This window comes from Canis aureus, chromosome 14, assembly GCF_053574225.1.
Source record: "Canis aureus isolate CA01 chromosome 14, VMU_Caureus_v.1.0, whole genome shotgun sequence".
NCBI classification, from domain to species: domain Eukaryota; kingdom Metazoa; phylum Chordata; class Mammalia; order Carnivora; family Canidae; genus Canis; species Canis aureus.
Genome location: NC_135624.1, coordinates 39,013,756 through 39,029,120, shown reverse-complemented (window position 1 = coordinate 39,029,120; position 15,365 = coordinate 39,013,756). Strand labels below are relative to the sequence as shown.

The 15,365-nt window shown below is 62.5% G+C and overlaps 1 protein-coding gene across 4 annotated transcripts in view; it reads left to right on the top strand.

Annotated features, from left to right (window-relative positions):
- LOC144283399 (maestro heat-like repeat family member 5) overlaps positions 1-15,365 on the top strand; it is a 69,789-nt gene that overhangs the window by 47,029 nt on the left and 7,395 nt on the right. For all 4 annotated transcript variants that reach the window (XM_077847447.1, XM_077847446.1, XM_077847448.1 and 1 more), the window contains exons 20-23: positions 5,964-6,123; positions 7,171-7,601; positions 14,072-14,209; positions 14,543-14,657. In XM_077847447.1, the coding sequence (XP_077703573.1) occupies positions 5,964-6,123; positions 7,171-7,601; positions 14,072-14,209; positions 14,543-14,657 (844 nt within the window). The remainder of the gene's footprint in view (positions 1-5,963; positions 6,124-7,170; positions 7,602-14,071; positions 14,210-14,542; positions 14,658-15,365) is intronic.

Genomic DNA, 15,365 nt, shown 5'->3' with positions numbered 1-15,365 from the left:
GTTTGTTTGTTTGTTTGTTTGTTTGTTTTTGCCTCTGTCTAGTTGGTTGCCTTTGTAAGAGGTCTTTCCACCTGGACACCTTGGAGGGTGTTTGCTTACCTTGGAAATGGAACAGTTTTATTAAGAAATATGTCAGAGTTGATCATTCTGTGTTCATCCTCCCAGGGACCCGGCAGGTCCTTAGAATATGTAGATTTAGGGCTTGCGTTCTTATTGCTTCTGGAAAGTTCTCTAGGTGATAGTTTTAAACAGCACGTCTGTTCCCCCGTGGCACTGGCCCTGCCACCCTGTTCCCGCCCTTCCCCAATCTCCAACACTTTCCCTCTGGTCCTTTTCCCAGTTTTCACAGTCGTCTTTCTGCTTTTGCCCCAACGCCCCTTAGCGAACGTCCTGTCCCTCTTGGGCATCTTGCATTTTTTTCCACTTCTGAGATAATTTTGTCCTTTTTTCTGCCTCTTTCCTGAACTCACTCAAACCCTCTTTTCCTTTCTTTGCTGAGGTTTGTTGGGGTTTTTTTTTTTCCTTTTTTTTTTTTTTTTTTTTTGAAGTTATAATTCACGGTGGGTCTGCCTGTTTCTCGTGCTGCTGTAGCAGAAGGAGCACCATCCGGGGTATTAGCCTCACGGCGTTGTCTGCACCATGGCTGCTTTGGACGGGAGCTATTCCTCTTTTGTCATACACTGATTATATTTTTTTTCTGGGTTGTTGTTGTTTTGCAATAACTCGGTGTATCTGTTCATTTTGTTCCTGTTCCTATAAAACGCTGTTGGAGTGTTTTATAGGATTTCACGTTCAATGGCACCCTCTTCTGTTAGGAGAGCAGAGTCCAGAGAATTCAGTTGATTCTTTGTCTAGGCAGCAAGTGAAAGGTTCATACGTCCTCCTGTTTGGGGGTTGTTTTGGGGTTGGGTTTTTTGTGGGTTTTTTTGTTTTGTTTTGTTTTGTTTTGTTTTGTTTTTAGTTCTCTTTTCTCCCATAGAGTTTTACATTTTCCTTCTCTTGCATGGTCCCTTTCACTACCCAATCTCCAAAGGCACCTGGTTCTTTTTCCCCTATTTCTCTCCCAGAGCTGTGCATCTTGGAGGCTGCCCAATCCCTTTCCCCGTGGTCATGCTCTTCTCTCTTTTCAAGCTGGGGATGGATTTCACCATCCTGGAGGTGAGTGGGCTCGACTCTGGGACTTTTATCTTGTTTGCTCTCAGTAATGTTGAGTTTGGGCATCCTCACAGTTTCCATGCAGTTTTACTTCTCCTCCCTCTTGCTCCACGTTGTCTTTCAGGGGTGGGGACCCTGGAGGCCACAGTTGTCTCCAGCTGCCCAGGAGGCTGTGGTTCACCTCGGTCCACGTTGCAATTTATACCCTATTTCCTCCCTTCTAAGAAGCACATTTTTCACATTTGAACATCGATAAGATGGGAATGCATCTTACGTCGTCGTCGAGTGTGCCCGACACCTGGACTCACAGTTACCCGGGGACGCTGTCAGCCTGGAACCACTTCAGATTTAAAAGTCTATGCCTGAGGCTTTCTTTGAGCCTCACTGCTGGTGTGAATTCAGACCCCGGAACAGGTTTTGTGATTCGGACTCTCCCAGTGAGGCCGGCGGGCTTCCTGGCTGTTTCCTTCTGCAGACAGTTGGGTTGGTTTCCATCATCCTTACGCTGGACATGCAGCCCTTGGGGGCCCACCTCTGTGATGGACGTAGATCCCCACCTGGAAGAATTTTTCTTTTTTAGAAACACTGGAAACAATGTGGCGTGTCCTGACACTGTGAACAGAATTGTGTAGTACGTAGCCTTCCAATATAATTTGGGTATGTGGCTTTTCCCCTCGACAACACGTTTACGATTCATTCCGATATGTTACACAGAGTCGGAGTTCATTTGTTTTTGTTGCTGTTTGGTATATCGTGAATGCCGGTTACCCTTTCTGCCGCAGACGGACACTTGGGTTGTCCCCTGCTTGGGTATGTGGCTAAGGACCGCACCCACTTGCTCCTGCGCATCCCGATGCACATCAGCACTCCGTCTCCAGCATGCGTGTGCGCGCGCGTGTGTATGTGTGTCTAGGACGCAAACGTCTGCACCACAAAGCCCTGCATGTACCCAAATTCAACAGGCACATCAAATCGTTTTCCAGAATGTTCCTGCCACCTCACACTCTGCCAGGGATTTTGGGGGGGACATTCTTGTTGCTTCACATCTTCATGCACCCTTAGCCCCAACTTCCTAGCAACTCATCAAAACATTAGCAACCCGGTGGTATGAATCGCACAGTGACATTCATCTGCAAGTTCCTAATTAAATAACGAAGCTGAACATCTTTTTATCTGCTTTTTTTTTTTTTTTTTTTGGCCATCTGAGTATCTCCTTTGGTGATCTGTTGGAGCATCCGACCCGTCCTCCTATTGGGTCGTCCCCTCTTTTTCTTATCAATTCCCGGGAATCCTTTATGTGATCTGGATTCAAGGCCCCTGTCGATTGTGTTAAAAGCATCTCCTCGCACTCTGCAGCTTGTCTTTTCGCTCCCCGGATGTGCTTTTTGATAAAAAGGAGTTTCAGGTTCAATCACTCGCATCCACGATCTTACACGAAAAAAGTTCTGGTGATTGCCTTTCAAACACAGGTCTCCAGCCGACCCATAAGGGAGGTGGCTGCGGACGTGAGGTCGGGCTGCAGTTCTGTGGAACCGCCAGCATCGCTCAGTGACAGGCCTGCAGCCCGGATGCTCCCTCCCTCCCAGCCAAGCACCCGCAGGCCGCAGTCTGTCGCTAGCCTGTCCCCGTGCTCACACCCAAGGTCCCAATTCCTATGACATCCTACAGCTTCTCCGCACCAGATACAGAAGGGCTTTCCCGCTCCTCCTTCCCCGACGCTGCCTCGGCTGCCCTCCGAGTGTGGCATTTCACATTCCTACGTGACCTTATGCTCGGCTTGCCAAGTTTTCTTTCTTTTTTCCCTGTGTTTCTCTTTTACCTTTTGATGACAACTCAGCTGCACGCCAGCGGCGTGGGCATGAGCCTTGGCTGTCCATCATCACTGCATGCGTGTCCTGCCTTAGTTTGGCTCTTACGGCGCTCATTCATTCCAGTGATCGAATGCACGCCGGCGAGGCCGACACCTGCACGAAGGCTGGGATCCAGGTCATGACCTCCAGCGAAGGACAGGGACAGAGGGGAGGACCACCAGTCCCCGGCCCCCAGCCCACCCCCACCCACCCACCCACCCAACGCTCGTCATTCCTTTCCCTTCTTTTTCACTTCATTGTGGCTAAACGTATTCCTAAAAACATGTTCTTGTAGTTTTTGCAATTTCACTGAAGAGTGTGGTGGTGGTGCCTGTAGTCTTTGGAGACTTGTTTCCTGACTTCCCGATGTTAACACAAATTTTTAGATGCAGGTCGTCTGTCGTAGTACAAATCCAGCAGCACCAGCTTCACTTCCTTGGGACTGTGTCACGTGGCTCTTCCCAGCCCTTTTTCATTGTTGTTGATGTTTAAATTAATAAGTCTTTGCTTTTGGAGCAGTTTGATATTTGTAGAGGACTTAGGCAGAGCATGCCCCGTCCCGGCCGCTTTCCTCCTCTGCTCACACCCTGCGTGGGGCGGCGGGCCCATACTGGTGCATCGTCGTTAACTGCGGCCCCACACCCAGCAGGGCTCGCTCCTGGCGCTGTTCGTCCCGTGGGCCTCGACAATGTGCAGTGACGTGGGGCCACCATCGCGTGTCCTGCAGGGTAGCGTCGCTGCCAGAAAAACTTTCCGTCCCCCCAACCCCTGACAGCCTTTTACCGTCTCCGTGGTTTTGCCGTTTCCAGAAGGTCATGGACTTGGAGCCGTGCAGCATGCAGGCTTTCGGGCTGGCTTCTAGTCCTCAGCGATACACGTTTCGGGTTCCTCTGTCTTTTCGTGGCAACCGTTGTCTCCCCCGGGAACACCTTCTTGACTTGGCTCCCAGAAGCCCACGCCCGCCCGGCTCTCCTCCCACCACCTGGCCAGTCCAGCTCGGCCTCCTCGCTGGTCCGTCCTCTCTCCACATCTCTCAGCACAGGGCCACGGGGCTTGGTCCCCAGAGCTCCCTTCAGCTACACCCACACCCCTGGTGGCCGCTTCCATTCCTTGGGGCTTTAAGTGTCCCCAAGCAGACGCCTCCTGAATGCTCAGCCCCGCCTGACAACCGCACCTAGATATCCGGGAGGCATCCCACACTGGAACCCCCTGGACACCCCACCCCCGCTGGCCTTCCCCTGAAACTGTCCTCTTGGTGGGCTTCCCCGCGGTGATGCCATCAGCCCAGCTTCTCAAGCCAAAGCCTTAGGGGCCACCTTGACTCCCCTGTCCACACCCAGGCCCCTCCTCCAGGAATCCTGCACCTCATCTGGCCACCCCCGCCCCATCCCCTCCAGCCCTGCACTCCCCCAAGTCGGGACATGGCCAGCACACATGGAGTCCCTGGCTGTTTCCCGGGGCCCCCATCCCTCCTAGCAGCGGTGTGGAGGCTTTAGAAATCAGTCGGACCACATCCCTCCTCTGCTGCGGACCCTCGGAGGCCCCCCATTCAAAGTCCAGGCGACACCTTCCCAGTGGTGTCAAGGTCAGCACCTGGCCCCGCCATCTCATGGTCCTCCTCTCCCAGACCCAGTCTCTCCACCCCGACCAGGCTGCCGCCCTGCCAGGCCCAGGCGCACCAAGATCAGCTCTGTGCAGGGGCCAGAAGGTTCCCCCCAGCCCCAGGGCAGAGTGGCTCCCCTTCACGCCCTCGGGTCTTGGCTGCCATCCCTTCTGGGTACAGGCCTCCCAGCTGTCCCCGAAAACCTGACCACAGCCAGATGCGCCTTCCTGCTGTCCCCCTCCCGCCCCACCCCTCCTCCACCCGATGCACTTAGTCTGACGCACCCTGTTTGCTGGCTGTGGAGCCGTATGGGGTCACTCCCACGCAGGCAAGGACTTTACCGGTCCTGTCACTGCTCTGTCCCCAAGCTCACTGCCCGCATGTGACGGTGCACGCTGGGCGCCCCGGCTCCTGCAGAAGCAGGTCACCTAAGCCTCCCGAGGCGGGCCCCATCCCAGAGACGCCCCCAGAGTCCCACAGAGCAGGGACTGGTGCCCGGGTCCTTGTGACAACGATGTCAGAGTCCTTGGAGCTGTCGTGCCCACCCGGCCCAGGGTCCTTGCTGGAGCAGGGGTGGGGGCTTATCCAGGTCCCCACTGTGGCCCCCCCGCCCCTCCAGGGGCACCCCTGCCCTCCAGCCCCTTGCACCCAGCACTGGGGCCCAACAACCACCTAGCACAGGAAACAGGGCCGTCAGGGTCACTGACACCTCGGGAGCCCCCAGGACCCCCAGGCCCATGCCCGTGGACCAGGTGGGAAGGCCCCAGAACACACCCAGACCACACCTGGCCTCCAGCCCCCGCTCATCGGTCAGGGGAGGGCCTGATCATTCCTCAGTTTCCCCACCTGCAAAAGGAGCACGAGGAGACTGTGAAGCTCTGCACATACAGGCGGACGCCACCCACCCCCCCGACCCGGGTGGACCAGGGAGCTGGACCCCAGCAAACCCAGGCTAGGAGGAGGCGGCCAGGGCGGGCCTCTGGGCAGGTGTGCGGAGCGGGCACAGGCCAGGTGTGGAGGGGTGCTCTAAGCACAGGGGGGATGGCCCCGTGGAGGCCCGAGGCAGGACGGGAGGGCAGAGGGCAGAGGGCAGGGCTCAGCTGGACTTGTCCTGTAAGAACCTTGGAGCCACTGGGTGATGGAGTCAGGGTCTGTCGCTGGGGTACAGGGAGCCTGCAGGACGGACCCTGGAAGCAGGGGCCCCCGGAGCACGGAGCAGGGCGGCTGGCCCACCGTCTACTGGTGTCCCCCGGGTCCCCGCCACCCACCCTCACCCACAGGCCAGGGTCCCACGCAGGACCCATCCCCCCTCCCCAGGCCCTTGCGGCCCCCTCACGACTCCTCTTTGCCCACAGCCACGCCTTCTGCTTGTGGAGGGCCCTGGGGGCCGAGCAGCCCGTGAGCCGCCAGGTACTGGCTGTGCTGCTGGCCTGGCTGCAAGAGCGGGCCCTGCCCCCCGGGCCCCGAGACAGCGGCCCCCAGCCCAAGGACAAGCCCTGCCCGCGCTCGCTCGCTGTGAGTCTCTGCCACTACCCCCAACGCCGCCCCCGCTGCCACCGAGTGGGGGCTGGCTTCACATGTGCACGGCCCTTCTGGCCACCGCTGTCCCCAGGGAGGGGCGGCCCCAGGGCCAGGCCGTGGAAGCCACCCTGTCCTGCATGCACCCAGGAGGCAGGACTCCCCATGGGTGGCCTTGGAGCACAGGGCCTTCGGGAGGCAGGTTCAGGCAGAGGACGGCTGTGGGGACAACGGTGGGGCCCTCCGTCCACATTTGGGGTCTGGGGTTGTAGATCTGGGAGGCATCTGAGACGCTGCCTCCTGCAGCCCCCGTGCTCCCGGAGGAGCCCTCCAAGCCAGCTTCCCTCTCACGGGGCCGCGGGAACAGGGGGCTCACTTCCCGAGCCGGCCACACCTGCCCTTGGTGGACTGTGACGAGGCAGCTGCAGTGGCCCGACCCCGTGTTTTTCCAGGCTGAGACACCCCCCACCCCAAAAGCCACCCCCCACACAGCAGCCCAGAGCTCCCCACGGCCCCTCCCCATCCGGGGCCCCTCAGACACCTGCGGCCTGAACACAGGTGTGTGATGGCGGAACATGGATGCAGAGGCCAAGTGCCCTCTGTGTGTCCGGCTCCCGCTCCTCCCGGACACCCCCAGCCCCGGGCTGATGCGGGCCCTTCCTCTCAGAAACCATACAGCAGCATGGGGTCAGCAGGGGGGCCTCCACTGTGTGCCGCCACACCCCAAGAACATTCTGCACCGAATGCTCCGAGGGGCACAGGGTGCCTCGGGGCCGCTGTCCGGTAGCTCTGCCTTCCAGGGCCACTTGTCCCCCGGCTGTGCCAACAGGGGTAGAGGCCCACCCGGCCAATACTCCAGGGCCGCAGAGCAGGGGTGGGACGCAGGGGTGGCAGCCTGGGAGGGGGCTGCGGGGGAGGTGTCCGGGACGTGCCGGGTCGGAGGGCACAGGGAGGGGGCCGGAGGGACACCCAGAGATAGGGCCGCGGTCCTGAAGGCTGGGGCGGGAAGGACAGACAGGTCAGCCGTGCCCCTGCCCCCCACAGGCCATGAACATGCTGCATGAGCTGCAGTTTGCGCGGGAGTTCAAGAAGGCCGTGCAGGAGGCCTTCCCGCAGCTCCTCCTGGCTCTGCTCGCCCAGCTGCACTACACCCTGGAGCTGCACCTGCCCCAGGAGCCGCACCTGCCCCAGGAACCGCTCCTGCCCCAGGAGCCACACCTGCCCCGGGAGCCACACCTGCCCCAGGAGCCGCACCTGCTCCAGGAACCGCACCTGCCCCAGGAGCCCCACCTGCCCCAGGAGCCACACCTGCCCCAGGAACCACACCTGCCCCGGGAGCCACACCTGCCCCAGGAACCGCACCTGCCCCAGGAGCCCCATCTGCCCCAGGAGCCGCACCTGCCCCAGGAGCCGCGCTCAGCCCCGGAGCCGCAGCCCGGCCACGAGGCCCCAGAGGCCATGCCCAGCCCGCACAGGTAAGGCCAGGGGTGCTCCGCGGCAGGGGCAGGTGGCTCAGGGAGGCGGGCCACGCTCCCTCTGGAGCCTACGCGGGAGGACCCCCAGCCTCCTCCCCTCCCGGCACACCCGATGGTCTCCGTGCTCCCTGGCCTGCAGACGAGCTCCCCCCTCCCCCCCCTCCTCCCCTGGTGAGCTCCCCTGCGTGTCTCTGTCCCGGTTTCCCTTTCCTCCAAGGACTCGGGTCATGCTGGACTAGGGCCCCCCTACTGGCCTCATCCTAACTCCAGTCCAGCCGCAAAGACCGTTTCCAAATAAGGTCACGTCCACATGTTGGGCGTTAGGACTCGGGTATAGTTTTCGGGGACACGGTTCAGCCCCGAACACCACCGTGGCCGGTGCAGCAGGCAGCACGGAGGGGACAGGGCAGGCACAGGGCCGTTTCCGGGCTACCCCAGCCGCTTGGCAGCACAGATACCCAGAGCCTGCTGGCATGTGGGGACCTCACAGGACAGCACTGCCACCCGCCCACACCAGCACCACGTCCTCCCGACTGTGGTCCTCGCAGGAATTCTGTGAGAGGGACGTTGTCTTGCCCACCGTACGCCTAAGGACACCAAGGCTCAGGGTCAGAGGGTTCCCCGGGACACGCAGCATGCCCGCGGCTGGGCTCGAGCTGGGAACAGCCCCACGGAGGCCCCCGGGCCCCTGGCCACTGCCCGACCCGGTACGCTCGCACCCCGCGCCCCTGCACAGCACGGCCGGGACCACGGAGGAGCGTCCACGCGCCGCCCCTGCCCTCGGCCCCGAGGCGGCCTGCCTGGCCCTCCCGCCGCCGGGCACGTCCTGGGAAAGCCAACAAGCTGCTCTTTGAAAGCCGCGGGGCGACTGTTCACTTGTTTGTATTATGATGTGCTTCGTGCAGTTTGTCACTTTGAACAGCTCTCCCCGAGCACGTCCCTGGAAAAAATGTCACCTCTTCTCATATTGCTCCTGAATTCGAATGTGCGCTGAAGTTCCTTTTTTATTCAGATCAACCATGCAAAATGCATGAATCTTCCCTAATAAGCTAATAAAACGTTCTCCTCCCAGAAACGTACGTGGGACGGCGACAGTGAGGAGGGAGCAGGGAGGCGGCTCCACCGGCCCAGCCAGCCCCGGCTCTCCTGCTCTGCCCCCTGCCCCCTGCCCGCTCAGGCCAGCCCCCTGCTCTCCTGCCCCTGCCCCCCTCTCCTGCCCCTACCCCCCTCACCCCTGCTCTCCTGCCCCTGCCCCCCTCACCCCACCCTGCTCACCCACCCTCCCCCTGCAGCCCAGCTCCCCTCTTCAAAACGTGTCCACAGCCTCAAGCCCCCCTGCCCCTCCCCACTTAATTCAGAAAGAGCCAGATCCTTTCAGTGGCCCAGAGACCCCTCTCCCTCTGGCTCCCCATTGCCCCCAGGACCTCATTTCCTGCCACACACCCCTCACCCACACTGTCTGCTCCTGCCTCAGGGCCTTTGTACTTCCTGCTCCCTCTTCCTGGAATGCTCTTCCCCGGTTTCCTCACCTACTGCGAGTCTCTCCAAACACCTTCTCTAAAATAGGGGTCCTGCTCCCATTCTGCTGTTCCCCTCCAAAGGCCAGCACCACCTAGCAACTGTTATCAGCACCCTGCAGAAAGGGCTCCCCCAGAGAGCAGGGGTGTCCTCCCATCCCCCTGGAGCTCCCCCAGAGAGCAGGGGTGACCCCCGGCCCCCTGGGGCTCCCCCAGAAGCGAAGCTGTCCACCGGCCCCCCGGGGCTCCTGGGCAGCCCCCTCAGGCAGGCTGGCTGGAGCCGCTCAAGCAGCAGCCGCCCCTCCCGCCCCCAGCTCGGCTGCCTGGCCTCTCTCCCGTGAGTCCCCTCCAGGGAGGAGGGGGTGGCCCCAGGGGTAGTCCACTGGCTCTGACTGGCCTGTCTCAGATCACATGCTCACCCCTGAGCCGATCGCCTGGACCACAGGGGCGCATGGAGCTCCTGGCCCCCACCTTACCCGGAGAGAAACCCAAAGGGGCCCACAGGAAGGACAGGCCGACCAGCAGCGATGCCCGTAGACAGCCGGGGGTGGCAGGGGGTGAGCAGCCGCTCCCAGGGCCTCAGAGGGCCTTGTCACCCAGGTGGGTCGCTGCCGTCCAGGCTCTGATGCCGGGCAGCTGGGATACCATCGAGGGAGACGCGGCCAAGGAGGGGATCTGGGCGCCCACTGCTGAGAGGCCGCCTGGCTTGCAGGTGCCCTGCCGCATGGGGTGGTGCAGGGCGCCGGGTGGCAGCCCAGTGGGCCTCGGGGCAGGCTCAGGCTACTCCTAGGGTGCTGAGGTCCCTGGCACCCTGCGGAGCTGGGCCGGCCTCTCGGACCAGCAAGTGGGGGTGTGGGCATGGCGGCCTCCCCCCGGCAGGGCTGCAAAAGCTCTGCCAACCCTTCATTTCCTTTGCATCTCTGACGACCAAAGCCCCTTTCTTTAGACACTGTAACTGCTTCGGTCAGTTCTCAGCTGGGTCCTCCTCCAGCCAACGTCCACCCCGCCCCACACCGGGGGGGTCCTTTCGTGTCTCCATCGTGCGTTGACTCTCTTCCATTCTCACGGGGCATCTGATTGCTCCTTATTTCAAAGACATTCTCTTGAACCACTTACAAGTACGACCAACACATTGTCCTTTTGGCCCTGGCTGCCAGGAAGCTCACCTCGAACGTCAGTTTCCAGCAGAGCCTGGTGCTTCCTTTTTGCTTCTCATCTCCTTCTGATTACTTGTCTTTTAAACTTAAAGCTTTAAAAGTAAATAAATGAAAATTAACGTAAAGCTTTAAGTTTAAAGTTTTTTTTTTTTTTTTTTTTTTTAATTTAAAACATGGTTCACAGTCCTGGATTTTGGCAGTTGAGGAGACTAAGAAGCCATCAGTAATGCTATGCTGTCCGGGCCTGAGTGTGCGATCTAAGCCCTCGTCCTAGCCTCCCCGACGAGCACTCTGTGTGATGGGCTGGTCCCTGCCCACACAGCTGGGAGGGGTGGTGGACTGGGCAGCCTCTGTCCTGGACACAACGCGATGAGGGGCCCTGGACAAGGGGCCGACACTCCTCTGGGCCTCGGTTAAGGTGAAGGGTTCGATTGCACGACCCCAGCCCCAGTTGTCCATCTGCCCCGTTGGCACGTTGTGGTCTCAGGGCCCCGGGACCCGCAGGGAGGGGCTCACGTGGCACTATCCCAGCCCGTCCGCTCTTACCACCCTGGGGACCCCGCAGCCCCGCCCTGACCTAGTGTCCTTTCCTGGCTCACCTGGCCCCGCTCCATGTTCCCTCCAGCTCATGGAGGAAGAGAAGGAGGAGGACTGGCGGACGGTCATCTTCGTCAGCATTTGCTAGGGGCCACCGTGTGCTCCACTGTTGGCACTTCCACTTCCACAGGCGCTCGCCAGGTCCCAGACCACACTGGTCACCAGAGATGGGTCTCTCTGCCTGGGAGCTCAGAGCCCCGGGAGAAAGGCAGATGGGGTCAATGACAGCCCAGTGACAGATGGACAGATGGACAGGTGACACTGCGGAGAAGGCCCCAAGGGAGGAGAGTCACCGCCTCCACAGAGGATGACCCGGAGCGTGCCACCTGTCATGCGGTCCCCGAGGACCCAGCTCGGAGCCGAGACCTGAGTGATGGCTGAGCTCCCTGACTGGCGGAGGGGACAGGACGGAGGGGGAGAGGAAGGAGGCCTCGAAGTCAGCTGCACACCGGGACACTGGGGAGCCACGGAGGGCTCTGTGGCAGAGCGAGTGGCAGGGTCTGATGGGCACTGGGGAGGGTGGCCAGAGTGTACAGTGTCCCGGTGGGGGAGACCAAGGGCGGCCCTCCTGCGGCTCCCATGTGACCCGGAGACTCCCGAAAGGGCATCTGGACTCTTAGCCGAAAAGAGAAGCCGGGGCCTCATTTCCTCCTGGCGTTACTGGGGACGGCAGTGGACGGCGGCCGAGGCATCGGAGGGTCAGACGAATGCTGCCCAGGACGCCCAGCTCAGAGCCCACGGCGGGCTCCAGGCACCTGCACCTCCCCACTCACCTCCACTCACCCACACCTGCAGCCAAGGCGGTGGACACTGGCGACATGAGAGACCCTCGCACGCGGGAGGACGGCCACCTCCCAACACAGACCCCGCTGCGGGGGTGAAGGACGGTGCAGCGACAGCTCCTCAACATGTCAAACACAGGATCACCGTGGGACGCAGCAGCCCCCTCCGGGCAGGAGCCTCGGGGCAGGTGTGCACGCCGTGCGCACAGCAGCACCCTTCCCGGGAGCCAGGATGCGGAAGCCACCCCGGTGTCCGTCCACGGATGCAGGGATCAGGAAAACGTGGGCCATCCACACGATGCTGCGACTCGAGAGGCCCTCCCGACCCTGGCACGACAGGGCTGAGCCGTGTCCTCACGTGCGCGCGCCCCTCGAGAACGGCCCGACCCGGGAGCCCACGCTGCACGAGGCTCCGCTCCTCAGAGGACCCTGGGCCACCACGCGCACGCGGGACGGAGCCGGATGGTGGCGCCAGGGGCCAGGGGAGGGGCGTGGTGTTGACCGGGACAGTCTTCCAGGGCCGGACGTGAGATGCACTTGGTTCTGCCGAACTGTACACGCGGAATGGGTAGGATGGGGAACGTGACGCCGCGTGCGTGCTGCCACAGTCCAAGTTAGCAGGGGCCCGCGGGGGCTCAGCGGCTGAGCGTCTGCCTTGGGCTCGGGGCGTGACCCCGGGTCCTGGGATCGAGGAAGCCTGCTTCTCCCTCTGCCTATGTCTCTGTCTCCTGTGAATAAGTGGGCAAAATCTTTAAAAAAAAAAAAAAAAAAGGCAGCAGAGGGACGTGCAGGGGGAGACGGGCCGTGCTGAGGTGAGGCTGGGGGGTCACGGCCTCGGAACCTGCATGGCCGGGCTCACACTCGAGGGCGTCTGCATCCGGGGGGTCTGGGGCTGCGTGGTGTCAGGCCACACGTGGGCCTGTGCACGGCGGCGTCCCGGGCTGCGGGTGGTTCCAGATTTCAGGGCCCTGCAGGGGCAGCTGATCCCCCGGAACGCCCACGTCAGCCGAACACCGTCTCCCCGGAGCCCGATCCCACGGACGCTGACGCCCTAGGTGCCCCGGGGACCCGAACCTTCCAAGAGTCGTCCCAGAAGGGACGAAGCGCTACTCTGCCTTGAGGTCCCCTTCTCCTGAAACTGCCGTCACTCTGGCCGAGATTGCTGCTCTTCAAGCAGGCGTGGGGGGCAAGGCGTGGGGGCCGTGTGGCACATCTGGGGGTGACACGACAAGCCAGCTGGCATTTGCTCTGATGCCGCCGGGGCCTCCGGCCGAGTGGGACTCCATCCCTTGACACTGGTTTGGCTCAGAACCGTGCTTGGTCCAAGCTGACGCCTCACGCGGGGGGCTTTGCTCATACACCCAGGGCGATTCGACGGGTGACGCGGGGCCGGACCTCAAGGACGGGGCACAGGGTGGCTGGGTGGGAACACAGGCCACTGCGCAGGGCCGCCCTGCTCTTCCCGGGCCCGCTCCCCAAGGCCGGCCTGCAGTGCGGGGGGCAGCCCTGGGGGCAGGCTGGAAGCCAGGCTGGGACGGGGTCCGGGCCCGTGCCCCACCTGGCAGCTGCCGAGCACACGATGGCGCCGGGCTCCATGTCTGGCGTCCTTTCTTGCTCACGTGCATGTGCCCTGTGGAACCTGTGTCCCCTGAAGGCAGAGGAGTGTCCGGAGGGGCAACTGGACACTCCTCCGGGCTTCCTGGCGCCGTGCTCCCCAGCTCTCCTCCTCGCTCCCCCACGTCTAACGGCATCACCCCCCAGGGCTCAGCCTGGACCCTCCGTACCCTGTGCTGTGGGTGCCCACTGACCTCCGAATCTCCCTCCGGCCCCGGGCCCGGCCCCGGAGCTGCAGCCTTGGAAAGCCAGCCACGGACGCGTCCGGGTGTCCCCTGAGGGGCTCCAAGCCCTCCTCACACTCCCATGCACACAGCTGCCACAGCTGCCCCCCACTCCTAAAGGGGCAGCCCCCCGGGCTCCTGCCCCAGCAACAGACCCTAGAGCTAGGCCCGGGGTCTGAATGGACTCTGTCCCCTCACCCAGCACAGCTCCCACCCATGCCAGGCCTCACCCCCAGGGAGGCCTCGGGGCTGCAGGGGCCCTAAGCCAAGCAAGACTAGAGCCAGAATGTACCCTTCCACCCAGGGCAGTGGGCACCCTCCCCGGGGCAGGGCTGGCCAGTGACCCCCTGATTCCAGGGCAGCAGGCACCCTCCCTGGGCAGGGATGGCCAGTGACCCCCAATCCCAGGGCAGTGGGCACCCTCCCCGGGGCAGGGCTGGCCAGTGACCCCTCAATTCCAGGGCAGCGGGCACCATCCCCAGGGCAGGGCTGGCCAGTGACCCCCCTGATTCCAGGGCAGGGGGCAGTGGGCACCCTCCCCGGGGCAGGGCTGGTCAGTGACCCCCCGTCCCACTGCAGCACGTCCCTAGAAGCACTGAAAAGCCTGCTGTCCACCACGGGCCACTGGCAGGACTTCGCTCACCTGGAGCTGCAGGGCGGCTGGAAGCTCTTCTCCACCATCGACACCTACCCACAGGGCGTGAGTCTCCTCGCCAGGTAGGCATGGGGCCGGGGCCTGACCCAGGCCACCACCTGTCCAGGAAGCTGGGCGTACCGACCCCGGTGCCCCCCAGGACCTGCCTGGTGCACAGCCCAGGGACCTCCACATGTGAGGCATGGAGGGCGGTGCCCCCTGTGCCCGTCACGCGCTGGCCCACCGGGAGCCTGCAGGGTCCACCCGGCCCAGGCCGCCCAGGGGCCTGCTGCTCTGCTTCCCGTGCACCAGCCCAGGTCCGGGCCCCGAGGGCGGCCAGGGGGCAGAGGGACAAAGAAGGGGTGCCCGCCCACCTCTGGCCCCTCAGCCCCAGCTAGGCCTCCCCCTCGCCCCAGGGCCATGGTGCAGAACCACTGCAAGCAGATCAAGGCCGTGACCAGCCAGCTGCTGCCCAATCTGCAGAGCAAGGAGGCGCGGGAGCGGAAGGTGGCCATCCTCATCCTCACTGAGGTAGGGGCCCGGGCGGGGGCCTGCGACACAGCCGCCGCCTCCTCCAGCTGCCTCAGTGCCCCCACCAGGACCTTGCCTGGACCGAGGCCCACCTCACACCCCCTCCTTCCCGCATCTGGCTCCAGGCGGTGCACGGTCTGGGGTTCCTGGGGCCCCCCACTTCTCAGGCCCCCGTCGGCCTGTGGCCAGGGTGAACCTGTCTCTCCCCTCGCCCTCCCAGCCCAACCCCTACAGGGCTGGTCAGTTGGCAGAACTGGGCTCAGGTCCACCCTGGGACCGGGAGGCCAAGGGGACACCGGTTAGACCCAGAGAGGTGCGGGGCTGTGGCGGGGCTCGGGGCAAGGCGTGGGGGCCGTGTGGCGTCTCCATGACAGACATCGAGCCCCGTGCCACTCCCCAACCCCCAGCAGCAGGAACATCTAAGCCACTGTCCACAGGGCTCTGTCTCCAGGTGCCCCCTGAGCCAGGCTAGTGCTGTCCCCTGACCCCAGCCTCGCTGTGGTGACATCGGGCCAGGCCCTTTCCCCCTCTGGCCTCGGTTTCCCCAGCTATACATGGAAGAGTTGAACCAGCTTGGAGGGGGTTTCAAATACTCACTAACCTAGACACCCAGAGGGTGCTGATCACCTGCCCGCCCCCGCCCCCAAGCCCCTGCCAGACCTGGCCCTGGAGCCCTGCTCCCAGACGCACATGGAGGCCCCTACAGGA